Source organism: Labeo rohita, chromosome 19, assembly GCF_022985175.1.
Source record: "Labeo rohita strain BAU-BD-2019 chromosome 19, IGBB_LRoh.1.0, whole genome shotgun sequence".
Classification (NCBI taxonomy): domain Eukaryota; kingdom Metazoa; phylum Chordata; class Actinopteri; order Cypriniformes; family Cyprinidae; genus Labeo; species Labeo rohita.
Window position 1 is genome coordinate 22,940,889 of NC_066887.1, and position 26,960 is coordinate 22,967,848.

The following is a 26,960-nucleotide window of genomic DNA, read 5'->3' on the forward strand; positions in this document are numbered from 1 at the left end:
TGTGCCTTTTACTGGAGGAATGGCTTCCGTCTGGCCACTCTACCAGACAGGCCTGATTGGTGGAGTGTTACAGAGATGGTTGTTCTTCTGGAAGGTTCTCCTCTCTCCACAGAGAAATTCTGGCGCTCTTTCAGAGTGACATGCATTTGTGTTCATGCACAGGTGTGTGCATTTCCAAATCATGTCCAATCAACTTAATTTACCACAGGTGGACTCCAATAAAGTTGGATGATCAGTGGAAACAGGATGCGCCTGAACTCATTTTAGAGTGTCACAGCACAAGCTGTGAATATTTAAGTACATGTGATTTTTTTCGTTTTTTATTTTTTATAAATTTTCAAAGATTTCAAACAAACTTCTTTTTGAAAATAATGAATTTAATCCATTTTGGAATAAGGCTGCAACATGACAAAATGTGGAAAAAGTGAAGTGCTGTGAATGTTTTATGGATGCACTGTACATCTTGGATGACCTAAGGGTAAGTATATTTTCAGCATTTTTTTATTTTTGGGTAAACAATTCCCTTAAATAGTGCAAATATAGTGTAATAAAGAGTTCATACACAACTGAAGAACTAAATAATTTAATGTATGGCTAAAGGTCATATCATTACACTTCTGAACAGGAAAGTATGACATACAGTCAGTATGATGTACAACAGAGATGCCTACAACTCAAAAATAAGAACCATTGTTTAGGAACAATGCCAGATTCTTAATTTCCAAATCTGCTCACAGCTAAAAATCACATTTATTTGACATGTTACAACACAATAGTTTTTAAGAACCAACCAGCTTTCCAGAATATGTCACAGTATAATATTTCTGGCTAGTGGGCAACAATTAAAAGAGTAAATCCATAAAATGGCATATAGTTAGAAGACAAGCTTGGCTTTAAACAGATAGTTCACCCAAAAATGAAAATTCTATCAATTACCCTCATGACCTCCGTTCGTCTTCGGAACACAAATTAAGATATTTTTGATGAAATCAGAGCTTCCTGACCCTGCATAGACAGCAATGCAACTACCATGTTCAAGGGCCAGAAAGGTAGTAAGGACATTGTTAAAATAGTCCATGTGACATCAGTGGTTCAACCTTAATTTTATGAAGCTACAAGAATAGTTTGTTTTCAGGTGAGAACCACAATTCTTGTAACTTCATAAAATAAGGTTGAACCACTGATGTCACATGGACTATTTTAAAAACGTCCTCACTAACTTTCTGTGCCTTGAATGTGTCAGTTGCTTTGCTGTCTATGCAGAGTCAAAAAGCTCTCGGATTTCATCAAAAATATCTTAAATTGCGTTCAGAAGATAAACAAAGGTCTTGCGGGTTTGGAACGACATAAGGGTAATTAATGACAGAAGTTTAATTTTTGGGTGAACTATTCCTTTAAAAGAAACCCCTTAATTGCAGGGTTGCATCTAAAAGAAAAACTAAAAGCTTTCTTACCTATGTTGAAAGATTTGCTAATGAGTACTTGTACATGCTAAGACTCTTCCATTTCAACCAAAATTTCAAATATAACTTTCTCCGTGTCTTTTAAGCTCTGTCTGAAGAGCTGAGCGTGTTGCCATGACACTTCACCCTCTCCTCCTGTGAGCTCCGCCTCCACAATCAGCTCTTTGCCTCCGGACAGAGTTGAAGAGGAGTGCAGTTCACCATCTGTGAAAACAAACCGATTACTAATATTATAATCAAGCTTAATTAGTGGCAATCATGTTACATTTAAAAACCCATTTCAGAAATGAGCTCTCGAAGCACAGAGAGCAGTGATTCACCCTGATAAACAAAGCGCAGAGACTCATACCTCCAGGGAACTCTACGGTGGTCTCAGCAGAATGTAAACTCCAGCGCACGCTGCCCGACTGGAAGGTCTGGCTGAAGGCTCGAACCGAAGCGGACTTTATCTTCATCCCAACTGGAGCGCAGTTAAATTTCCAGCTTATCTTCCCAAAGGAGGAGCCCTCTGTTCGTGCCAAATACACCTACAATAACAGAACCAGCACTGTAAGTAATGCATTTAAACCCAAGTAAATATCTGTATAGAGATAGTTCACTAAAAAAAGAAAATTCTGTGATTAATTACTCACCCTCATGTCATTCCAAACCTGTAAGACCTTCGTTCATCTTCGGAACACAAATTAGGATATTTTTGATAAAATCTGAGAGCTTTCTGACCCTGCATAGACAGCAATGCAACTGACACTTTCAAGACCCAGAAAGGTAGTAAGAACATTGTTAAAATAGCCCATGTGACATCAGTGGCTCAACTGGTAGTTGTGTTACTGTATGCAGAGTCAGAAAGCTCTCGGATTTCATCAAAAAAATATCTTAATTTGTGTTCCGAAGATGAATGAAGGTCTTACGGGTTTGGAACAACATGACAGTGAGTAATTAATGATGGAATTTTCTTTTTTGAGTGAAATTTCCCTCTAAGGGAACAATGGCTAATATGATAGAAAGACATGATAGTTTGAAAGTTCGATAATGACTTTCATTTAATGTTAAAAACTTTAGGGTCAGTAAGATTTTAATACTTTAATTTAGCAAAGACAAATTACTTTCATTACGGAGTTTAAGTTAAAAGTGACAGTAAAGACATTCATAATGTTACAGACAGTTACCATTTCAAACAAATAATATTCCGTTGGACTTTCAATTCACTAAAGAATCCTGAAAAAATTGATTGGTTTCTATAAAAATAATAAGCAAAATAAGTAACAACTGCTGAAAACTCAGAGGAGTGATTGTTGTTCTAATAAGTGCTTGGTGAAATTAACAAAATTTCCTGCAAACCCATAAAAAATGTTACCGACCCCAAACTTTTGAATGGTAGTAAATTTATTACTCTGCCAAAGTAAGAAAATTTAAACATCATGAATTTATAGAAAACAAAAATATGCAACTAAACAACTGGTACTACTAGATTAATATTATAAAAATTAAATAAGAAATATCATAAACAATCAGGAAATGAAATTTAACATCAAATTTACCTATAAGGAAAAAAAAAGTAAAATTAGACATCAAAACAACAGTGTATCGCTAATATTGGTTATTTAAAGAGATGTAGTTTCCTTCATCTTCAATAAATAAATGACTAAAAGAAACAAACCATCTGCCAGTCATGCTCTTCTTTCCTGAACACATTTTCGGTCTTCCAAGCACCTCTCTGCCATCCTGAGATAGTCTCTTCGCCATTGCTCCGTCTGAAGTAACAGTTTTTGGTCACGTTGTAGCAAATGTGAAACAACTTGCTTTGCTTTTCAGATTCCGAAGGAATGAAGACACATTTCTGTGCATCCTGAAAAGAAACGTACATTAAAAAAATATCAGTGACCCTGGACCACAAAACCAGTCAGGAGTAGCATGGGTATATTTGTAGCAATAGCCAAAAATACATTGTATGAGTCAAGATTTTTCTTTTATGCCAAAAATCATTAGGATATTAAATAAAGATCATGTCCCATGAAGATATTTTGTACATTTCCTACCATAAATATTTCAAAGCTTAATTTTTGATTAGTAATATGCATTGCTAAGAACTTCTCAATAATTAGATTTTTTTTTGCACCCTCAGATTCCAGATTTTCAAATAGTTGTACCTCGGCCAAATATTGTCCTATCCTAACAAACCATACATCAATGAAAAGCTTCATTTATTCAGATGTATGAATCTAAATTTCCAAAAACTGACCCTTACGGCTGGTTCTGTGGTCTAGGGTCACATATATAAAATCACTCCAATGGCATAATCAGTGAAACAATGGTTTTATAGACTATCATCTCACCCCTTCAGTGTCACTTGCTCCAGTCTCCCCTCGAGCCACCCTCCAAGCCAGAGATCCTGAGATGCGACCTCCCAGCTCTCCAGATGCAGGAGTCTTGGGAGAAATAAACTCCACCAGCTCCACCAGCAGTCTTTGCAACAGCTGCTGCTTCCTCTCTGCTCCTAGAGACTGCTGCCTCTACAGGTATGAAGTGGAAATGACCATCAGACTAATTTATTTGAGGAAGCAATGAAAGGAACTGCAAGAAAAGAGAAACGTACCGTAGCATTGAGTCCGTTGAGCGTATGAAGCAGCCATGTTTCCTGCACCTGTGTGCGTCTGGAAAGAACCTCTGGGTGTTTACAGGAGTACCTCCATGTCACATCCACAACCTGGTCCTTAGAGAACGCCAGGATGTAAGAGAGTTTCTTCCCCCAGCCGACTTCATACAAGAGGGGTTTATCGCATGTGTTCTCACAAGGGTCACAGTGTAGCCAGCGATGCTGGGATTGAGAATAGACTTCCGTCCACACGTGATCTGAAAGCAGGACTAAACTGAGTGTTTCTATTCACTAATTATATCATTGTGGTACAGAAATGCTTTGATTTGTACCTGTGCTGTCCCAGATGTATCTGGCCTCGATGCCTAAGGCTCGGCAGAGCAGCGTGAAACAGTTGGCCCATTCTCCACAACGCCCTCTCCTGGTCTCCAGAAGCTTCTCTGGGTGATTGTACCTGGGAAAGGAAAAACAATTCAATGTGGAACTGTATTGACATGAATAACATTGCTCTTTCAGAGTGACATGGACTACTTTTGTGGTATTGTTATCCTTATTCTTGTAGTATTCTCGTAGCTTCATAAAATTAAGGTTGAACCACTGATGTTACATGGACTATTTTAACAATGTCCTTACTACCTTTCAGGGCCTTGAACATGATAGTTGTGTTGCTGTCTATGCAGGGTCAGAAAGGACTCGGATTTCATCAAAAATATCTTAATTTGTGATCAGAAGATGAACAAAGGCCTTACAGGTTTGGAATAAAATGACAGCGAGTAATTAATAACAGAATTTTACATTTTGGGTGAACTGTACCTTTAATACAGAATAAAACGGCCTAAAATTGCATACAGGTTATTGAACCTTCAAGATTTGTACTACCTTAATTAACAGTGCAACTTGCTAATAGTAATAATAAAGCTGATGTACCTTGGGAATCTAGTGGAGAGTTGGCAGGTGTGACAGTAGTGGTTTTCTACACGGCCTGCATCCCAGCGTAGGTCATCATTTGAGGGGGGGTGGGATCCAGAGGCCTGGGTTGCACCTCCACATCGGCTACATGGCAGATTGTCCACCCAGGAAAAGAACTCCCCTTTGAACCACTGCAACAGCTCTAGAACTAACATGTCCTCCTCACGTAGGGTACATGCTGAGAGTGGAAAACAACACATAAACATGAGTCTGGAGTATTCATTTCATCCAGGTTTAAACTTTTTTTTTTTTAAATGTCTTTGTGTAAAACTTTTAAAAGAGGGGAAAAAGTTCAGCAGCCCTTACTTTAGTCTTAAGTGTCACAAGATCCTTCAGAAATTGTTCTAATATAATAATTTGGTACTTAAGAAACATTTATTATTATTATTATTATTAAAGGGACAGTTCACCCAAAAATGAAAATTCTGTCATTACTCACCCTCATGTTGTTTCAAACCCATAAGACCTTTGTTTATCTTCAGAACACAAATTAAGATATTTTTAAAATCCAAGAGCTTTCTGACCCTGCATAGACAGCAATGTAACTACCACGTTCAAGGTCCAGGAATGTAGTAAGGGCATCGATAAAATAGGCCATATGACATCAGTGGTTCAACAGTAATGTTATGAAGCTAGGGGAATACTATTTGTGTGCAAAGAAAACAAACCAAAACGACTTTATTCAACAATTTTTTCTTTTCCGTGTCAGTCTTCACCATGCGTGCATCGTGGTACTCTTATAAGCACGAAATTCATCAAAAATATCTTCATTTGTGTTCTGGAGATTAACAAAAGTCTTACAGGTTTGGAACAACATGAGGGTAAGTAGTTAATGACAGAACAGTAGTGCTAATTAATATTTTTCTGAAAATCATAAAACATTTCTTTCAGGATTCTTTGAAGAATAAAAAGTTTAAAACAGGGTTCCCACAGATTTCAAGTGAGAGCAAGGTTACATCGTGTTACCTTGTAAGATAAATTGTTACAGTTTTCATGTGTTAAACACAACTGTGCAAAAAAGCATTTTATTCAAACTTAACAGCCTGTTTTTGCAATGTCTCAGTTTGTCTGTGAAACTCTGAGGTACCATCGTAGTTGTTTTGTGCTTTTGTGCACACGTGAACTTGGCAGCGTACAACACAAAGTACCTCATGCAGGAAACACCTAACGTAACACGTAAAAGCGCGTAACTAACATAAATCAAGCAAGCTAGTACACATAGGCCATGAAGTGTTGGCGAAATAACACATTAGCGGACAGGAGGGAATAATACAGAATTTTTTCCAGAAAACTTCCTGCAGAAAATAAATTCAAGCACAAGAACCTGTATCTATGTATGTTTATTTTCAAAAAATTTCCAGGGCACTGATTTTTTTTTTTTTTTTTTTTTCCAGATTCACAAACTTTCAGAGATTTCAAAGACCTGTGGGAACCCTGTTAAAATAACAGCATTTATTTTAATTATAAACTTTTTGTGACATTAAAAATGTCTACTTTTGATCACTTTAATGCATCCATGCTAAATAGACTTCTGTTTAATTTTATCTCTTTAAAGTCATATTCTAAAGAACATCAAAATGCATTTATATAAAACTTTAAAATTCATTTTAAATGATAGCGTGTCTTTCTAACCTGGATCCGCATCCTTGGCTTGTTTCAAGCGTTCTTTAGCCCTGGATCTCAGCAGTTCATGAGGTATGCAGTTCAGAGCCTTCTGCTGCAGTTCAGGGCTCTCGTATATCAACACATGTTGGAAGTTTGACTGCAGAGTCCTAAGAAATGGCACACTGCTCGACTAATATAGCCGAAAACAAAAACAGATGAAAATAGCATGAAAATGCTAGAATCAAAATGATTTATTTTCCATATTATTAAAGGGATAGGTCACCCAAAAAGAAAATTCCGTCAATAATTTCTCACCCTCATGTCGTTCCAAACCTGTAACACCTTCAGAACACAAATTAAGATATTTTTTTATGAAATCTGAGAGCTTTCTGACCCTGTATAGACTACCTCATTCAAGGCCCAGAAAGCCTTTGACGTCATCAAAATCGTCCATCAGTGGTTCAACGTTAATTTTATGAAGCTACAAGAAAACTTCCTGTGCGCAAAGAAAACCGAAATAACGACTTTAGTCAACAACTCCTTCTCTTCCGTGTCAGTCTTCGACGCACATTCATGCCAGTACCACGATGCATGATTTCATCTAAAATATCTTGATTTGTGTTTCGAAGGTGAACAAAGATCTTACAGGTTTGTAAGGACATGAAGGTGAGTAATTAATGACAGAATTTTCATTTTTGGGCGAGCCTTTAATTTTGCCGTTTTAACTGGTAGGGCAGAAAGCTTCAGCTATAAGCTGAAAATCAAATTCATGATATCATTCTTAAAACAAAACACACAAATAAGACCTTAACCCTACAAAATAAAACAGAATTAGGAAGAAAAAAAAAACAGACTTACCATGAACGGCACAGAAGCGGGTGCAGGCGTAGGGACGGCAGTGGCAGAAGCAGAGCCTGCAGAAGAAGAGGAGGGCAGTGATGGTGGTGGGACAGGACTTGGAGGAACTCTGGCACTTTGTTGGCTTTGAAGTCTCTGGTCCCTCTCAGCAGCAATTGTCTCCCGCACCTGTCTCAACCTCTCTACAGATGCAGACTTTGGAAACACCAGGTGGGTTTCAGCCTAACACGGACACACAGAGAAAGCAAATCTGACATGTTATGATGCTTTGAAGCCAATAAGGTGTACATATCTATATGTATACATATATTTGCACTGTCATATGCAGGGCACCAACCTCCTCAAATCCCATCTCAAACAGACATTCAACTGCTCCTTTGACAGGTAGAAGCTTGGTGGAAAATGTTGGGTTTCCAATACGGATTGATCTGTATTTATCCTCATTTGGGTTTCTACAAAACACGTAAAAAAGGGATAAAAACAATCTGTAGAATAGGTTTCGCGTACAATATGATGAGTGTAGAATAAGGAATTTAACAAAACAAGATGGTTGGACAGACTGTCCATACCCACATACAGAAGAAACTGTCATTTCCAAATATTCAGGCATAACAACATTCCACCCGGCACCGTGAAATGTCTCCCGAACACTTCACTTACCTAAGAATATTGTCCGCGTATGTAATGAGCAATTTTGAAACATCCAAAAACACTTCTGTGGGATTTTCACACAAAGCAGTGACTCCTTGAGACCCAGACATGATTAGGCATTTAACTTGTACAGGAGCAGCAAATACATCCGTGTGACAACACGTAGCCGACTTCTACTGAAAGTTGCGAATTCATAGCTGTCCGATTTGTGCCTGGTACATATATTCTACAAAGAAATATGGTCGGTTACGTTCCTTTGTTTCATTTTTCATCTAACTATGAAGTATACAAAAGGGCTTTAAACATATTTTAAGAACACATATTGGCACGATTGAATCGTTTAGTTGAAATCATAGATGAACAGGCGATCCCAGAGCCCTACACAAGCGATAAAAGTCTTTTAAAAGTCCCTACCGGTCAATGCTTTTTATTATTATTATTATTTTATTAATTTACTATAACACTCACAATGTGTTTAAGAAGTACATTTCACATGATAGAAATATAATATGTAATACAATAATTATAATATATTGATCTAACAATAATCAAATGTTTTAATGTATAAAATATTTCTATAGCTTGTATGCAATACAGATTTAGAGAGAATGAAAATGAAATACACTGTAAAATCTAATACTTAGCTGTGCTTGTCCGAATAAATTAAGCAGATGTATAGATATTAGCAGAAGACGGATAGACATTGAACGGAGAATATGTTTACATGGGTTTATTATTGAATAGACATACATGGATGTGTACAATAATGAATAGAACATTCATAGAACATGTTAATAGAATGTTAATAGAACATTCATTCCAATATTATTTGAAGTTCCAACAAATGAGTGTGAGGTTCGAAAAAAATCCATTTGGTTGTTTTGTATGTAATATTATACATTTTATATGAAGTGAAGTGAAATATTTACTCGGTTTTTAAGTATTATTATACTTGTTGTTTGGGTGACTTAAAATAATTTATGCTTTAACTGTAAAGTGTTGTTCTCTTTATTGAGAATTAACTATTGTCTTTTGTCTGTTTGTGCTCGTATGCATATTATAAAACATCTTAAAAGCATTGGTTGTGTACTCTTTTCGCATGACCCAAAAAATCATCCGGTTTCCCAACAACTGAATTCTTGTGATTCACATACTCTCCTAAAAGCTGATCTCAGATCTGCAGTTGACTCTGTCATCGCTGCTTCTTGTTCCGGCCAATAAGGCGCGAAGTTACTCAGCCCAGGTAACGCTAGCCTTGTCGTCACATTGAGGCGATTATTTGTAAGTTTAAAAAATAGTATCTACAGCAAGAATTTTGTAAACACGATATTATATAGAATGACAATTTAATAACATAGTGATACACTTTCGTTTAACTTTGTGATCAGTGATTCCAGTGTTTGTTTGCAGAGTCGGCTACACGTGGAAATTTGTCTGTTCAAACTAGCACCGGATCTTTTATACAGCGAAAAACAATGGCAGAAAAACCGATGTGGGAGCAAATCGGCAGTGGATTCGTACAACACTATTACCAGCAGTTTGATACAGACCGCGTGAAACTCGCCGACCTGTATGTAAGTGAATATTTGCGAGTAAAATTACTGTTAAGTTAATGAACCTCATTATCTGGCGTTCCGAAACCCACATTATTTTATCTTAAACGATCTTTATTGTGTTTTAGCTGTAGAATGTTGTGTTTGTTGTGTTTTAGTACTTCATTCTATGTTTGTGTGTCTGATTATGATATTATATTTTTCTTCCCCAGACCGATGCTTCCTGTTTGACATGGGAGGGAGAGGGATTTCAAGGGAAGAATGCAATTATGACCAAACTAAGTGTATGTTAGCTTATTTTACAACTGTCATTACTGTCACATGCACATTGTCTGATTATGTGTAACAGAATGTGCCTGTTTGCAGAGCCTTCCCTTTCAGACCATTCAGCACAGCATCACCGCTCAGGACCATCACCCCACTCCAGACAGCTGTGTCATGAGTATGGTCATGGGCCAGCTCAAAGTAAGACTGCATTTTTTTAGTACTGTTCTGTTTTATCAGACAGCTGTCAAGATTTAGATTTAATTAGTAGATTTATGCATGTTTGTTTAGAAAATAATACCAGTGCTGTTGTGTTTTAAAAGAGTAGATCACCCAAAAATTAAAATCTGCTGAAAATGTACTCACCCTCAGGCAATCATATTTGGAGAAATGTAGCATTGTATCACTTGCTCGAAATTGGTGAAAGGGTGTCGTCAGAATGACAGCTCAAACTACTGATAAAAACATCACAAGTAATCCACATGTCCCCAGTCCATCAATTAATGTCTTTTTAAATGAAAAGCTGTGTTTGTAAGAAAAAAAATAAATTAAGACACTTAATGATGAAAAATTAATCCTCTATCCACAACATTATTTTCTCCAGTGAAAAATTGTCATAAATAATGCACAGATCAAGCACGGTTTGCCGGTAAAAAAAACAGTCCAAAACCATTCTAAACAAACATGTTAGTGGGTTTTGATGTGAGAGAAAAACTTGTTCACTGAAGGAAACATTATTATGGATTATGGACTGATATTTTGGCCAGAAGCGATAGTTTAAAGTTAAATGACTCAAAGACATAAAATGATCAACAAGGATTACTTGTACACTAGAAGTCTCTTCTGCTCACCAAACCTGCATTTACTTGGTCCGGAGTACAGCAAAAGCAGTAATATTGTGAAATATTTTTACTATTTAAAATAAGTGCTTTGTATTTGACTATATTTTAAAATGTAATTTATTTTTGTGAACAAAGCTACATTTTCAGCATCATTACTCCGGTCTTTAGTGTCACATGATCCTTTAGAAATCACTCTAATTAATTTGCTGTTCAATAAATATTTTTTATTATTATTATCAATATTAAAAACAGCTGAGTACATTTTTCAGGATTCTTTAATGAATAGAGAGATCCAAAATCAGCATTTATCTTAAATAAAAAGCTTTTGTAACATTATACACTATATCATTCAAGTATAATTTTTATTCAAATTTTTTTTTTTTTTTTTTTTTTAGAAAAGAACTTATACGATAAAGACAATTATATTGTTTCAGAATATTAGAATGATTTCTGAAGGATCATGTGACTAGAGTAATAATACAAATTCAGCTTTGAATAAATTAAATTTTAAAATGTATTCAAAAAGAAAAGTGTTATTTTAAATAGTAAAAATATTTTTAAATTTAGTTTTTGCTGTAGTTTGAATCAAATAAATGCAGGCTTCGTGAGCAGAAGAGGCTTCTTTAAAAACATTAAAAATCTTTTGACTGGTAGTGTAGATTGGGATGTTTTTACCAGCTGTTTGGACTCTCATTCTGACGGCACCCATTCATTAGATCCATTGGTCAGCAAGTGATGTAATGGGAATTTTTCTCCAAATCTGTTTTGGTGAAAAAACAAACTAATCTACATCTTGGGTGGCCAAGGGTGAGTACATTTTCAGCACATTGTTATGTTTGGGTGAGCTATTCCTTTTAATACGCCTGTGAAAAAAAAACACAAACATTAATATTTTGTATATTTTTACAGGCTGATCAGGACCAAGTTATGGGCTTTCAGCAGGTCTTCTTGCTGAAGAACGTAGATAACAAATGGGTCTGCACCAACGACATGTTCCGATTAGCTCTTCATAACTTTGGAGCATAATATGTAGTATTTACAGTCCATGCAACTTTTGTATCTGGAGTATGGTTTCCTGTTTCACATTCCGAACAGTTTTCATCCAAGGATCTTGAAGGTTCATGATCATCTCCAGATAAGGAAAAAGTCATGTTGAAACAACTGATTATAATAATCATAATTTGTATGTTGTGGCATGCACTGTTTGAAATGAACTTGAGTTTGATAATAAATCTCCGGTTACAACAATCTTTTGAAAGCCTGTGTCTCATTGTTTTGGTTAAATGTCTTTGTTCCTGATTTATGATCATTTAAATAATAAAAACAGATTTTACATTAATCAAACTGTCAAGACCATAATACAAGTATGAAAACTATTAGAAAATGGCATCGGGAAAAGGAATGTGTGTCTTGCCCCAGTCAGATTATATAGTCATGACTGTATTTACCTCAGGGGGTCATTTAACACTTGTAAACCAAATGATTTTGGTACTCTGTGCTGATTAGTTGATACAGTATAGTCAAGTGAAGTGGTTTGTCATTTCTTTGTCGTCTGCCAGAGGAAGAAACAAAATACATTGTCTCTGGAAATATTTTACATACAACAGTTTCAAGACCAACAATTTCAAATACAGACAAATAAGTACAAGATTAAAAAAACCTAGCTATGAACTAACTACTGTTTATATCACTGCACAGCACCCGTTTGTGTTTTGCAATAAAAAAAAAGCAAGACAGTTCACCAAACTGCATTTAAATACACAGCAAAATGCGAAATTTCACATGCTTATCCACCTTATTTTTCAACATGGAAGTATACCTATGGGCGAGCTGTATTAAATAACGAGAAAAATAACAGCATGGGGTAAACGGTAAAACTTTGCAATACAAACCAGTGTGTTCATAATTCAGATAATACATTAAAATAACATCATAAGACACCGATTTGCATTATCGAGCAACAAAATGAGCTGTTTTGTACAGCTAAAAATAGCTGGACGCAGATGAGACCAAAAGCTAGACCTATAAAATTTACAAATGGCCTATTACGGGAAAAATAAGGTGGATTTTCTCACTTTCATTTATATTAATAGAATGAATGAAGCACAAGTGTAGTGCGGCTACGCCATTTTATTTACGAACTATATCTTGCGACGGAAGGATAACGCTTGACGTTTTAATGAAAATTTGTGTCCAATAATATAAATACTTATTTTTCGAACAACATGAATTAATTTTCGAAAACGTTAAAATTGAAAATTAATTCACGTATAACGTAAAATCGCACAACTTGATAGGTTAGCACTATTTTAGCCACTGGGGATTTAAAATCCTCGAGATTTTCTAAGAAAGTCAGCCACATTTCATCACCTATTACCTGGCAACCCTTAGTTCTGTAAACTAATTTAATAAATAGGTATAACGTCATTATGAAATGTACAGCGCATGTTACGATTATCGCAATCATTATTTGAAACAATATCGGGTCGTTAAATAAAAAAATATCTATGATTTGCATTATTTATAAATATTTTTACAGTGGATTGACATAATTTTAAATTTAAAAAATGCGAACAAAATTGTTGTGATCAACCCATTTATTAAATCAAAAAAATACTTCACATGTAGAGTCTAATGTAACTTTTTGTCATGAAATAAAAAACAAATCTGAATTGTTAAAAATGTCATGCACCGTCACTGCAAGTAGCTATAAGACCGTTTTTTATATGCCTTTGCTAGTATAAATTACTTGTTACCCATTGGATGAAGACTAGTGGTGTGATATGACTTCAGCAACAAGACCCCTCCCATCTTGTGCCGTTGCTCAGCAACCAGCTGACTGTTCAAGGTGCCATCTAGTGGCTATGCCTATGAATTACATGTAAGAGCGCCCCCTCGTGACCAGACCACATTTAAGAGAATGCCTCATTATGATGAGTATTTGAAAGATTGAAACTAACCACAACCGGACTAGGTCCCACTTAAAAGTTAAGACTTACCACTCCACGTGATTACCACTGAATACCGGCAGGAGTGATATAGAAGAAAGTTTTTCCATTTCAAGCGTCCTGAAATGCGATTGGCCAGGCGCGCAGTATGATAATTACCCCCTGACGTCACTTCCCAGTTGTTCAATGCGCCATTTTCTCGACTCTAAACGGCAAGCACAATAAATGAGTCCTACTTGCAAATATTAATAAATACTCTACATTGCTGGTTTCCGTAGTTGAGAGCGCAGAATTATTGTTTCAACATCCTACACCGCTTCCACATCTCCTCTCATCGGTTTTGGCAAGCACGCGGATTGGTGAAAGTAGCTAAATCCCCTCCCTGAGTCGGTGTGGCGCTGAAAAAAGGTAATGTCCTCACAATTAGATAGCAGTGGGAACATTAGCTTTTGCGTACAGTTGTTGCGGGTTCAGTATGATCAGGAAGTAGAACGAAGCCCATTAGCCGAGAGCTGGGAAGAGGTTACTTTATGACATCACTGCGTTATTTAGAACCGCGCGTTCTTGGATGGAATCGGCGAAATCATTCCTGTCGAATTCATATCGATGCGGGGCGCTTGCTTGATACATTACATCTGGCTAGTTTGGAATCACGCTAGACTATTGTTTCGAACATTTCGTGTGCTTTGGCGGGTGTGGATATGTTTGGCCAGCGGCTGCAGTTGATGCTTGCGATAAATAAATAATTACAGCTTAAATTCGACATGCATTTTGGCGCTCACAGGATATGATAATGTAAACGTGTGCGGTCACAAAGTGTTGCATTTGACTGATGCAGGGCTAAGTAAGATCTGATGTTTTGTCTTTAGTTCACGATATCTGTCATTTAGCATGCTTGTATATTTCCAGCATTCGTGTAGATGTTGCATGAGGTATTCCTCCATGTGAGTGAGATGTGTTGTATAATTTGCTCTAGGACTGAATTCATCAGATTGTGTTGATTTATCATAATCACTGCACGTTCAACAGGCAAATATGTGAACATTAAAAACCCTTTTTCCAACAAAATAAAATAATTACGTTTGCCCGAAAGAAAATGTAATGTTCTTTTGAACTTCTTTTCATGACAAGTTCTTATTAATGCCAACATCTAATTTTCATTATTTTAATAATGTAATGGAGATGTGATAACCATTCAGGGTCAGACAATAATTAGGTCAAAAGTGACAAACTTCCCTTGGTATTTTAATTTGGAGGAAGCAGACAACATTTATATTTATTCAGAGGGAGACATTTAAATAATTAAGTTATTAATAGCAGAAATCACAAAAAGGACTTTTTTTTCCCCATAGTTTGACATTTTATTAAATTCAAATTTATATTAAACTGCTCCTGATTTACAGATGATGAACATTGTGTTTTTTCATGTTACCACAACTAGATATACTGATATTCTATATAATTTACTAATAGACAAATAATTTCAGTTGTATTTTGTAGCATGGAAATAGACATTGTTAAAACTTTGGAAACCTGTAAAAGAATATGTGCATGTATATAAATGAATGCAGTCAAACAATAATGCACTAATGTAACGCATAATTATTAGTGAGTTTATATAAAGAAATCTTTTATTAATTATTATTATTATTATTATTATTATTATTATTATTATTATTATTTTCAAATCTGAATTGAATGACCAGACTGTTATTTTACAATTTATGTATTTGGATCCATTGCTCGAACATAGTAGTCAGTATCTGGTATAAGTCTGTTGGTTTCCATGGTAATGATGTGGGTGTCAATATGGTGCTCAAAGAGTTGCTACAAATACTCAAAACGGCAAGCTAAAGGTTTGGAATTTAGTAGGTGTGTTAGGGACACGTCCCCACCAATATCCAGAGACTACTTAATTGTTCCTAGCAATAATTTCGGACAGACAGTTTAAACAGTTAAAATATTTATGTGTAACCACCACTGTTGTTGGTTGGTGTCCTTTTTTATTTATTTATTTTGTATTTTTTATTTTTTTAGATGGAGTCCAGGTTGAAATGCATTCCAAAAAAATATTTTTTTCTTTGGTGTTGTACATATGTGAACCTGGACCACAAAACCAGTTGTAAGTAGCACGGCTATATTTGTAGCAATAGCTAACAATACATTGTATGGGTCAAATTTATAATTTTTTATTTTATGCCAAAAATAATTAGGATAATAAGTAAATTCTGTAAATGTTCTACCGTAATTATATCAAAACTTAATTTTTGATTAGTATGCATTGCTAAGAACTTTATTTGGACAACTTTAAAAGGCAAGTTTCTCAATATTTTTTTTATTTTGCACCCTCAGATTGCAGATTTTGTCTTTTCCAAATTTTGTCTTAAACTATACATCAATGGAAAGCTTATTTATTCAGCTTTCAGAAGTATAGAACTCAATTCAAAAAAAAAAAAAAATTACCCTTATGACTTTTGTGGTCCAGGGTCACATATTGGATTTTGTGTGTGTGTATTCTGTTCAGTCTGTAAAAACATTGATGCAAATCAGCAATGCCAAACAATTAAGTTTTCCTATCTGCATCTCTGAACAAAAAGTTTGGTTAAGAAGTGTTGTGACACACCTAAATATGCCACCTAGCATTTATTGTAGTCTTCCCTTAATGTCATATAATTTCAATAATGGTCAATAAATCAAATTAGAAATCAAAATAATTACATCATTCAAATGGAAACAAAAAGTGATTCTCTTTCAGGTGTAGGGCCATGTACCAGTTTCCAGTCAGAGGGTTGGAGAAGATCCGCAGAACAAGACGAAAAGTGAAAAACATTCTTGGAGAATTTGGACTTGAAGAATGTCTTAATTTGGGCCAGGTATGTTTGTTTTACAGCGTACAAATAAAATAGACTACAACTGTAGTCCCATGTGTATAAAAATAAAATTTTTGTTTATCAGGAACTCCAGGAATTTTACCCAGGAGACAATGTTTTTGATGCCACCGACTGGCCCAGTTTATCCGATGGGTTTGATGGCCGGTGGAGAAAGAAGGTGAACTTAAAGCTTTTCACTTCAGTAAATTATTTTAGCTTTGCTAAGTTAAAACTGTTTAAATAATGAGCATCTCTGAATATCGACTGGCAACTAGCTGAAATTCTAAATTAGTGTTTTCCATTCTCAGTGGGAATATCGGACTCGAGGATTGTGCTGCACCTTATGCGAGTTCTCTACAAGATCCTGGCATGCCTACAAAACCCATGTTCAGCGCTACCATGATGAAGAAGAGCGTCTGTGCAAGCTTTCGGCATGTACTTCTTGCCCATTCATAGCCCACCCCAGAGTGGTCTCCAGGCACCTCAAGTTGTTCCATGTTGAGGACACAAAGTTAGAAACTCCGGCTCCGAATGCCCCGCAGCTGCCTCCAAGGGCTGTGAACGGCACTGTGTTTCAGTGCCGAAGATGCCATATACAAGATACTCTTTTATACAGCGTGAAAAAGCACGTTCTTCTTTATCACTACACTTCCACATTGAATAAATATGCCGGGCAGAGATCTGAGCGGGAACTTCTGGCCCTGGGAGACAGGTCTCAGAAATTCTACTGTAAAAAGTGTTATGTATCAGCAGAGACATCTGAACACTTGCTGTATCATCTTCTAACATCAGAAAAGCACAAGGAGCTGGATGTTCATATCAGAGCTCTAATTTTCGAAACTGAAAGTAAGAAACAATACCCTGCTCTAGCACCGAAAACACAAACGACGACTCCTGTCTTAATGATGAAAGATCAGCCAACGGTGACTTCGACACTGGCCACCAGTGGAATGAAAGGACCGGAAAATGGTGGTTCTGCAGTCATTGCTGCCCCTGGAAGCAGCCAGCCGTTTCTCCCAACTCAAGCTTCTGCTCTGGTTCAGCTCGCGAGCGCTGAGGCCAAGGGTCTACTGAGGCCTGGAGTCCCGCTGTCTTTTCAGAACACCCAAATTACCAGACCTGCCTTGCCTCCTGCTCCTAGCGCAATTCCTCCCAGCCAGGTGTCTGTCAGGGTGGGACTACCTAGTCAGTCACAACTACAACCCGTTTCCCGCCAAATTGTTTTACCGCCAGGTGTTCGCCTTAATGTACCCGCTGTCAGGCCACCGGCACCTCAGTCCCTCGCTGCTCATCCTAGAATGCCCACAAATCAACCTGCTTCTGGAGGCACAATGATAACCTCTCAATCACTTCTGAGCCATTTGGTCCCCACTGGCAATAAGGTGGACGGCTTGCCCACCTACACTCTTGCACCTTTGCAGGTCCTATCGGTCCAAGGAAATAACTCCCAAGGAGGCAGCAAACCACCTTTGCCTCCATCCCAGAACAACCTACCTGTTCAGCAAAGCAAACCAATCAGCTCTTTGTCGGCGCCCAAGCAAACCAAAAAGTGGATCACGTGTCCTATTTGTAACGAACTCTTCCCGTCCGATATCTACGAGTCCCATCCAGAGGTTCACAAAGAGGCGGCTAAAATGCCCAAGGTCGGTCTAGCCGCACGTGCTCCGTTCTTGAAAAAGATGCCAGACAAGACAGTGAAATGCCTGACGTGCAAGATTTTGATTTCAGAAAAGGGAGTTTTTGAACACCTGCTTCATGGCATGAACTGCTTGTTCTGTTCGGGGCTCTTTTACTCCATCAAGCAGCTTGTCGACCATATCCAGAATGAACATAATGTGAACCGAAAGAGCAACTGTGACTTCATGAGGCGTGAATACCGACTTTATACTGATGATTCAGGGAATCTGCTATTCCCTTACTTCGACATCAGGACCACGGCTCCTAAGCTAATTATGGGTGAAAAGGAGCTCAACCTTGCGTTGGTCACAAGCTCCCTTGATCTGATCTTCGTGAAGATGTTGCCCAACAATCCTCTGGGTATTGGCCAGGTGTCCACACCGTGCAACGTGCCCACACCCAAGCCTGACAGCACGGACTGCCCCTTCTGCTCGGAGAAGCTTCTGAACAAGGAATGCTACCAGATGCACCTCAAAGAGAAGCATTTCATTGTGCCAACTCTGCATGCTATACTGAAAATGCCATCGTACCGATGCCTCTACTGTGGTGGCGTGTACACTGGGAAAACCACCACCAAGGCCATCATTGTCCACTTGGCTAAATGCCGCAGTGCACCGAAGAGTCTCAAAGATAGCGATAAACTGAATTTAGGATTAGCTGTTACTCCCAGAGCAAACCGAGCAGTCGTGTCATACCCGGCTCATCCGAAACAAATCACCGGTCCAACCCCGACTTCAGCTCAAGCCTCTGTTCCTGCCACTCAGCCAGCAGAATCGGAAGCAGAGATGCAGAGCAAGCTGCGTCTGGAAATAGCCTTCAAGGAAGCTATGGAGGCCAATAGGAGAGAGCGGGAGGAACGCCTGGCAAAGAAGAGGAAGCTCGAACGAGATAGGTTGGCAGGTCTGACCGTCCCCACACCTGAAGTAGTCATCGATCCTTCCGTGCAATTAGCATTGGATCCTGCTGGAATGGAGTTGTCTTCCTTTGAAGATCGTCGTGAGTTTATCAATAAGTACTTCAATACACAGCCTTACCCGCTCAAGAAGGAGATCATTGCCCTGAGTAACCGTTTAATGCTTAACAAAACTGACGTCGCTTGCCAGATCGGCTCCAAGCGTACCAGATGTATGAAGAACATACAGAAAACTAAGGCTGTGGTACTTTTAGGCTTCAATATGGCAGAGCTGATGAAACTGAAGCATAACCTCTACATCCCAGAGATTGAGCCGGAGAAGACAGCCACTGTGGCAGACGCGGAGATGGAGGACCTCCAAGAGTAGCTTCATGTTAGACAAGGAGGACTTGAATGCAAATTGTACGGAAAGCCTAAACCGTTACGTGTTCCTTGAAACAATGCAAAATATGTTTCATTCTCACCGAAACTAGTGTTAAACTTAACCAAGTAGAACTTGAGAGAATGAAACGGACAAAAATGTCTTCGATGTTTGGCTGCTGTTCATAAATGTGTGTGTGTGTGTGTGTGTGTATGTGTGAATGCTTATGTTTTGTTTCATATTAATCATTTTAAAGTATACATCCAATACTTTTCACTGAGGTATCACTTCAAGCAAGGTTCATGTAAAATTAGATGTTTGTAGCCCATTTATAGTTCTAGGGTTGAAAACGTTTGTGTGAATTATACTTTTCCTATTTGCCAAATGTCATGAACTTTTTTTGTGACATTCTTTATATATTTGTTGGAATGTAAGAGTTTATGAGGTTACCCATTTCCTTTTTTGATTTAGACCATGTGTCTTACTGTTAATCAGTTCCATTTATTGTTAAATTCCTATTTTGCTTGCCTTATACTTTTATAAATATGGTATATTCAAATTATTGTTTTCAGATTTTTTTTGCCAAAAACTTTTCTCTTATATTATTAATTAATGCTGCTTACCTAAGTGACATCCTCTCAACTTACACTTACTAAAGTGTGGACGTTTTGCTGAGGAATTTGATTTGGTTGCAGTTCATTTCAATTGTACATTGATTGTAAGCATCAGAATATCTTGTAGACTCTTGAGTTCCTATTTTATTTCCCCTGTTCAGTATTCAGTATAGTAAACAACAACATCTAAGCTTACGAAATAAAAGCTGTGTAAATAAATTAGAGCATATATACATACTTACAAGTGCACTTCTTTCAATGTATGTATGTTTATGTGTAGTAATATCCATTTTTCAACCTCAATCTTAATTGTCATTATCAGAGAACAAAATGTTTCAGTTAACCAGTATGTAGTTTTTACTATTTATTTGCAGCACACAAATGGGGAAAATAAATATACATTTATGTTTGTGTTCATAGGTCTTATTTGAAGAACTAAAGAACTAAAAAAAAATCTGGTAACACTTTACAATTAGGTTCCATTAGCATTAGTCGTTCATGTTAGTTCATAGAGCATTAACTAATGTTTACAAACACAACTTGTGATTTTAATAATGCATTAGTAAATACTGAAATTAACATTAACATTAATAAATGCTGTAGAAGTATTGTTCATTCTTAGTTCATGTTAACTAATGTTAAGTAATAAACCTTATTGTAAATTGTTACCAATATTCTCAATAGTTTAACACTTTTTTTTTTCTTGCTGACATTCTTCATGCTGCCAGTTCAATTTAAAGAGTATTATAAAACATATATGACTACAAAACCCCTCTATGGATATGTTGTGACTAGTAAATATAGACATTGTTAATGTTTACATATCCATAGACTTATATATTTATTTTAGGTTTAAATGTATACAATGTACACAGGAAAGTCTACATCTTAGATCATGGTATACGCTTTATATAAATGTCTGGTCTGATTTATCAAGATATACACTTTCTTTCATACATTAATACACAAAATGTTTAAGTTAAAAAAGTCCACAGGCAAAATTTCTTTGTTTTTTCCAGTTTTAATCACCTTTTTGCTTCTCATCTTAATGTTAAATAGTCTTAATTTAGGATTAAAATGGTAAATGTTACATAGATTTTTAAAAGTATAAGCATTACACATTCTCTCAATTAAAATAAGTTCACAATGGCTGAATACATGGTAATTATAAAACAAATATTAGTACTATTTAGCATAGGTGTTTTGCCATGATACTTATAAACCATTGCTGTGCATAGGTTTGTGATTAAGGGCAAATAAGTGAAACTGACACATCTTATGTCTTAAGACATACTAAAATGTAAACTTTAAACCTGAATCTCTACAAAATCTGATGAAAATATTTCCAGTTGTAAATTTAGCGGCTTTCTCCAATCCAGCAGATGGCGATAATGACAGCGGTTTGTACGCTTTGTCCGCTAGCCGCCGTCGTTGTAGTACTAAAAACAGTACTAAACTGTTACATATCTAATAAACTGATAACACATACTTTTTCTACACGACAAGGTTAATTTAAATTGTGAGGTAAGGATTGCATTTTCCTTTAAAAGTTTTTTCTTCTCCGTTGCTCTAATATTTCACTAAAGAAAACTTCTGTTGGCGTCTGCTAATATTTTCTAGAATTCAAAGCTAATGCTAATACGAGGAAACAACGTGTGAAATGTAAACAATTAGTATCGCATCATATTTTTATAACGTTTGGACAGTTTATTAACACAATTCTCAAGCATGTGAATTTGAGAACAACCTCTTTTGTCTTTTAGAAGTTTGTTTTGATAGCCATCAAAATGTCGTACATGCTCCCTCATCTTCACAATGGCTGGCAAGTGGACCAGGCTATTTTATCAGAGGAAGACCGTGTGATTGTTATACGATTTGGCCACGATTGGGACCCTACATGTATGAAAATGGATGAAGTGTTGTACAGCATCGCGGAAAAGGTATTACACTGTCCTAATATTCAACCACCGACTTGAACGTAAACACGTCAGATCAGCTAGCATGAATATTTTTTTTCTTAAAAATTACATCATTGCTTTGGGAAAAATTATGTGCATTAGTATTAGTCAATGTTTAATATCACGTGTTTCCTCAGGTGAAGAATTTTGCAGTCATTTATCTTGTGGATATCACAGAAGTGCCAGATTTCAACAAGATGTACGAGTTGTATGATCCTTGCACAGTCATGTTCTTTTTCAGGTAAGTCCTAAGGTAGAATAATGACTACAGTGAGTCAATTTATCCATTGCATTCAGCCAAGTCAGTCAGCAATTCAACATATGGTCATTTACTCTCCCTCAGACTTCTTGCTTGTTTTTTTTTACCCTGAAAAGCACAGAATGTAGAGTTCTCTCCCCCTAGTGGCGTACTTTACTTTTTTTCATTTTTTGGATTAACAAGCTCTGATTTATTATTAGTGATATTAACATTTCCTTAATATTTGTCCTAGTTTCACAGTGCATATGTATGCTAATACATATTTCTGCTTTTGCTTGTCTATCTCAGGAACAAGCACATCATGATTGATCTTGGGACTGGTAACAACAACAAGATAAACTGGACCATGGAAGACAAGCAGGAGATGATAGACATTATTGAGACCGTCTACAGGGGGGCAAGAAAAGGAAGAGGTCTCGTAGTGTCCCCGAAAGATTACTCAACCAAATACAGATACTGATTTCTGTGTTTTTGTTTAGTCTTTGCAATTTTTTTCCCTTCTCATCAACATCGGATAAGATCTGTGCATTTAACAATATGGCCATTTGGACTATTTAATGGCCTTGTTTTGGATTTTCAACTTTATATTTAAATGTTACACTGTTGTAGTTATGGTCACCAGTCTTTTATAATATTGTTCATCTGAAAATGCAACTGTATATTAAATGAATGGATGAATAAGTATTGATTGTGTGTCTGGTGTTTAGATTTCTGAACTCTAATTTACCACGGTAGTGCTAATAATTAGGTTTGTCCATAATAAACGTGTCATAATTAAATCAGCTAAATCAAAATGAACTAAATTTATCATTAAGCACAAGGAAGAGTATGGAGACAAAACTGGCAATGTAGTGACAAAATGTAGTCATATATACACACACACACACACACACATATATATATATATATATATATATATATATATATATATATTATACACACACACACACACACACACACTACCAATCAAAAGTTTTTGAACAGTAAGATTTTTAATGGTTTTAAAGAACTCTCTTCTGCTATCCAAAGTACAGTAAAATTTAAAATATGTTTACTGTTTGAAATGATTGTTTTCTATTTGAATATATTTTAAAATGTCATTTATTCCTGTGATCAAAGCAAAATTTTCAGCATCATTACTCCAGTCTTCAGTGTCACAGTGTCAAATGTAGAAATTAATACTTTTATTTAGCAAGGATGCTTTAAATTGATTAGAAGTGATGATAAAGACATTTATAATGTTAAAATTCTATCCAGCTGTTTTCAATATAATAATAATAAATGTTTTGAGCAGCAAATCAGAATATTAGAATGATTTCTGATGGATCATTTGACTGGAGTAATGATGCTAAAATGCAGCTTTAAAATCACAAGAATAAATTACGTTTTAAAATATATTTAAATAGAAAGCAGTTATTTTAAATAGTAAAAATATTTTAAAATTGTACTGCTTTTGCTGTACTTGGGATCAAATAAATGCAGGCTTGGTGACCAGAAGAGACTTTTTTAAAAAACATAAAAAAATATTTTTGGTAAAAAATCTGAGTGTGTGTGTGAATATATATATTACTTAGCCTAAAAAATTAGGTAATTATTAGGTAAAAGCCTTAAATAGGTAATTACAAAAATTAAAGTAGAATAAGCACATTAAACTGTGTGAGGTGTCTGAATTCCTTTTTGTATTTTACAATCACAGCTGTATTATCGTAAGTAAGACTTGATTTATTTCAGTGAGTCGAGTATTTTGAATTTGACCAAAAAGATTCATTCACAGGGGCCTCTTGCAACTGGCAATAAGTGAGTATATATATCCTGTTTTAGTGAATCATTTATTTAACACAGTCGTTAATCAGTGAATCATCAAATCATTACCTTTATCGAGTATTAATCACATTTTTCTATATAAAAAATGTTCGTGTCTCAAAGAGTGTCTAAATAAAAGTGTCAAAAATCAATTTACCTTTAATGTTCCTCCAGCTGCTGGCCATGACTTTCATAAAGAATACAAGACTTACTTAATTAGTAATCATATAATTGTTTTTGTTTACAAATCATGTGGTGTATGAACAAAAAAGTTCCTAGTCCGAGAACTGTGGGCGTATTCGTTCATTAATTCAACCAAACAAATTTTCCTTCACCACTGGCACTCGAATGCTATTTGCTAATAATAAAGCAGTCACGCCCTTCAAATACGTAAGTGAGCGGGAATGATTCGTTCACCTAAAAGATTCATTCAAAAACTCCGATTCATTTTACATTTATATCCTTGATTTACATGTTTCTTTTTCATTTTGATATGTCGGTACGGACATGTGCTATATGACGTTTAATTTAAAACCCGTTACCTTCCCATAATGACTGAGCCTTAAACTACTTGCACCTGCAGTTTATCATTACACTAGATTTCCGGTTCTTTACGCTGACTTCTGTGTGGCGCGTTGGAATCGGCGTTGTCATGCACGGTCCTGAAACTGCATGGAACATGAGAGTGAACGTGTTAATTGTAGCATTAATGATAAGTTGGGAGTTTGTGATATTGACATTAGCCCATCTTAACACAGAAAGTGAAAGAGATAAAAATAAAGTTACTGAGTTGCGCAAAGCGCGGCAGTCACACATGGGGTTGTTGCCTTATTTACGAGTAACGAGTGGACTTGAAGTTGGTCGTAAGACTCAGTGACAGAATCCACTCTCAAACGCTATGTATGTGGGGCAGACCAGAGCTGGGATAGTACTTGGGGGCACGGTGACGAATTTGAGGAAATTCTCAGAGGGTCTAAAACAGGAATCTGGCACTACTTAAGTAAGAATCTGCTACTTAGGCAATTTATCTGTCTTGTGTTTCATTAACTGTACAGAAAATATGTTTGTTTTTGTTTGTCAAGAGCATCAGAGGAATTTGGATGGTGTATTTGTGTCTGATGTCTAGCCATTGTTTAATTGTGAGAATGAAATCCTTTCCATCAAGTTTGTTATGACCCGGCACTCCGATCCACACCTGAAGATCAGTAAGTACCTTTGAATACACAACAGTACAGCTTAATTAAAACAAAGACAAAAAACACAAAGAGCACATGGACATGTTTTTTTAAAATGTCTTTTAAAACGCATATGGACCATCTTTACATTATTTTAATGTTTTAGAGCTTCTCCATTTCCATGAGACATTGAAATATACAGGTTCACTCTGCTTTTACAGTGTTAGAATATGAAACATGCCATTTGCTAGCTTTTTTCAGTCTAATAAAATATTCTATGCATTACAATACTGGCTTAATTGTGATTAAACATGCTTGATGATATTGCAAACTCTGTCCTCTTTTTTCTGAATTATTTTTAAATGGTTAATTTACAGGAACAAAAAGTGCAGATTCACTCACACAAAATCAGTGCTGATGCATCAAAAGGAGTCATGGGTCATTACAGATTTTGAGGATTCAAGTCAATTCAATTCAATTCAAAAAATTATTTGTATAGCGCTTTTCACGATACATATCGTTGCAAAGCAACTTTACACCAAATTGACATTTTTACAATATGTGTAGTAGTAGCTTGATGTACATATGTTAGAGATGTGTGGTAAAGATCAATTAAGGATCCATTTTTAAGGACTGCTATGTTCACCACTGGGTAGGAAATTCTCTTTGCTCTAGCCTCTTCAATCTTAAATGTTATAGAATCAATGTAAACATACATGTATTTTTGGGGAAATTTCTGTTGTGGGAAAAACCCATAATCCCATCTGGGTGAATAATTTATGCATGCATAGGCAAACGTATGTGGATGGGTATTGCCTTATTGATTTGCAGTATCTATGACCATTGGAAATAATTTGTTCTTCAGTACACCTAGAATATGAGTTTATGTACTGTTGTCTTAAAGTGCTTATATTATTATGTACAAAAATGTTATGTATTAAAAAAAAACATGCAGATGTTAGTGCTTTGTTTCCATGAGGATATGAAGATGGAATATAATGTTACCCAGATGTAGTGCATATGTGTGTATATATATATATATATATATATATATATATATATATATATATATATATTAGGCCATTTTATGCTCCAGCGCTGTTTTAAACCAACTCTTAAACTGCTTTTTTTGTCTCTTTAGACTCAGGGCAGAAGGAAGTACTACTCTATAAGGGTACTTTACTTTGATCGCCTTCTAATGAGGAACATGTCTGGCTCAGCTGTCATGCCGCCATTGTGCCTCACAGTATGACTTCTAGAGGAGCATCACCTGAAGTTCTCTGTGGAAAGTCTTATATGATTGTGAAATTACCAGCAAAGAGGGTGTTTCATGCAAAAGTTTTAGGTGAGTGCTTATGATTAAATGCAATAATATTTTGATTGTAGCCATTTTACCTAAATTGTCACCACTAATATGGTGATGTGTAATTATAATACAGTAAATTAAAAATGTATATGCTCAAGGCAGTACTTATGAAGGAATATATGGATGAGCCAGGTCTAAACATCTGTTCTCTCAAGGTCTGCCTCTGCACCATTTTTGGAAAAGTCAACACACTGTGTTTGTCAAAATGAAGCGCTCCG

General features: G+C 36.1%; 4 protein-coding genes across 8 annotated transcripts; 3 read left to right on the plus strand and 1 right to left on the minus strand.

The window, feature by feature from the left end:
• Positions 1-567: 567 nt before the first annotated feature.
• On the minus strand, positions 568-8,418 carry ngly1 (N-glycanase 1). The gene is made up of 11 exons (XM_051137575.1): positions 8,149-8,418; positions 7,826-7,940; positions 7,489-7,710; positions 6,658-6,820; positions 4,984-5,203; positions 4,389-4,510; positions 4,057-4,313; positions 3,797-3,973; positions 3,121-3,309; positions 1,813-1,990; positions 568-1,667 (listed from the first exon to the last, which is right to left on the minus strand). The coding sequence occupies exons 1-11, from the start codon at positions 8,247-8,249 to the stop codon at positions 1,492-1,494; spliced, it is 1,920 nt and encodes a 639-aa protein (XP_050993532.1). The 5' UTR covers positions 8,250-8,418; the 3' UTR covers positions 568-1,491.
• Positions 8,419-9,253: 835 nt separating this feature from the next.
• nutf2l (nuclear transport factor 2, like) lies at positions 9,254-12,046 on the plus strand. 3 transcript variants are annotated; one of them, XM_051137003.1, is made up of 5 exons: positions 9,254-9,382; positions 9,550-9,713; positions 9,905-9,976; positions 10,059-10,157; positions 11,708-12,046. In XM_051137003.1, the coding sequence occupies exons 2-5, from the start codon at positions 9,615-9,617 to the stop codon at positions 11,822-11,824; spliced, it is 387 nt and encodes a 128-aa protein (XP_050992960.1). In that variant the 5' UTR covers positions 9,254-9,382; positions 9,550-9,614; the 3' UTR covers positions 11,825-12,046. The 3 variants fall into 3 exon arrangements, with proteins under 3 accessions (XP_050992960.1, XP_050992959.1, XP_050992961.1); XM_051137002.1 differs by having other exon boundaries at positions 9,301-9,420; XM_051137004.1 differs by having other exon boundaries at positions 9,351-9,420; positions 9,528-9,713.
• A 1,638-nt stretch (positions 12,047-13,684) lies between these two features.
• Positions 13,685-20,592, plus strand: adnp2b (ADNP homeobox 2b). Of its 3 annotated transcripts, XM_051137256.1 has the most exons (5): positions 13,685-14,154; positions 15,784-15,868; positions 16,502-16,619; positions 16,702-16,794; positions 16,925-20,592. In XM_051137256.1, the coding sequence occupies exons 2-5, from the start codon at positions 15,801-15,803 to the stop codon at positions 19,571-19,573; spliced, it is 2,928 nt and encodes a 975-aa protein (XP_050993213.1). In that variant the 5' UTR covers positions 13,685-14,154; positions 15,784-15,800; the 3' UTR covers positions 19,574-20,592. The 3 variants fall into 3 exon arrangements, with proteins under 3 accessions (XP_050993213.1, XP_050993214.1, XP_050993215.1); XM_051137257.1 differs by lacking the exon at positions 15,784-15,868 and having other exon boundaries at positions 13,691-14,154; XM_051137258.1 differs by lacking the exons at positions 13,685-14,154; positions 15,784-15,868 and adding an exon at positions 14,161-14,590.
• A 965-nt stretch (positions 20,593-21,557) lies between these two features.
• Positions 21,558-23,079, plus strand: txnl4a (thioredoxin-like 4A). The gene is made up of 4 exons (XM_051136215.1): positions 21,558-21,705; positions 21,945-22,121; positions 22,277-22,380; positions 22,687-23,079. The coding sequence occupies exons 2-4, from the start codon at positions 21,969-21,971 to the stop codon at positions 22,856-22,858; spliced, it is 429 nt and encodes a 142-aa protein (XP_050992172.1). The 5' UTR covers positions 21,558-21,705; positions 21,945-21,968; the 3' UTR covers positions 22,859-23,079.
• Positions 23,080-26,960: the final 3,881 nt, after the last annotated feature.

Coding starts and splice junctions, on each gene's coding strand:
- ngly1 (XM_051137575.1), bottom strand. CDS start 8,249: ATGTCTGGGTCTCAAGGAGTCACTGCTTTGTGTGAAAATCCCACAGAA. Junction 7,711..7,825: donor TTGAGATGGGATTTGAGGAG/GTTGGTGCCCTG, acceptor TGTCCGTGTTAG/GCTGAAACCCACCTGGTGTT. Junction 6,821..7,488: donor CCGCTTCTGTGCCGTTCATG/GTAAGTCTGTTT, acceptor CGGCTATATTAG/TCGAGCAGTGTGCCATTTCT.
- nutf2l (XM_051137003.1), top strand. CDS start 9,615: ATGGCAGAAAAACCGATGTGGGAGCAAATCGGCAGTGGATTCGTACAA. Junction 9,714..9,904: donor TGAAACTCGCCGACCTGTAT/GTAAGTGAATAT, acceptor TTTCTTCCCCAG/ACCGATGCTTCCTGTTTGAC. Junction 9,977..10,058: donor CAATTATGACCAAACTAAGT/GTATGTTAGCTT, acceptor GCCTGTTTGCAG/AGCCTTCCCTTTCAGACCAT.
- adnp2b (XM_051137256.1), top strand. CDS start 15,801: ATGCATTCCAAAAAAATATTTTTTTCTTTGGTGTTGTACATATGTGAA. Junction 16,620..16,701: donor AATGTCTTAATTTGGGCCAG/GTATGTTTGTTT, acceptor TTTGTTTATCAG/GAACTCCAGGAATTTTACCC. Junction 16,795..16,924: donor ATGGCCGGTGGAGAAAGAAG/GTGAACTTAAAG, acceptor TTCCATTCTCAG/TGGGAATATCGGACTCGAGG.
- txnl4a (XM_051136215.1), top strand. CDS start 21,969: ATGTCGTACATGCTCCCTCATCTTCACAATGGCTGGCAAGTGGACCAG. Junction 22,122..22,276: donor TGTACAGCATCGCGGAAAAG/GTATTACACTGT, acceptor GTGTTTCCTCAG/GTGAAGAATTTTGCAGTCAT. Junction 22,381..22,686: donor ACAGTCATGTTCTTTTTCAG/GTAAGTCCTAAG, acceptor TGTCTATCTCAG/GAACAAGCACATCATGATTG.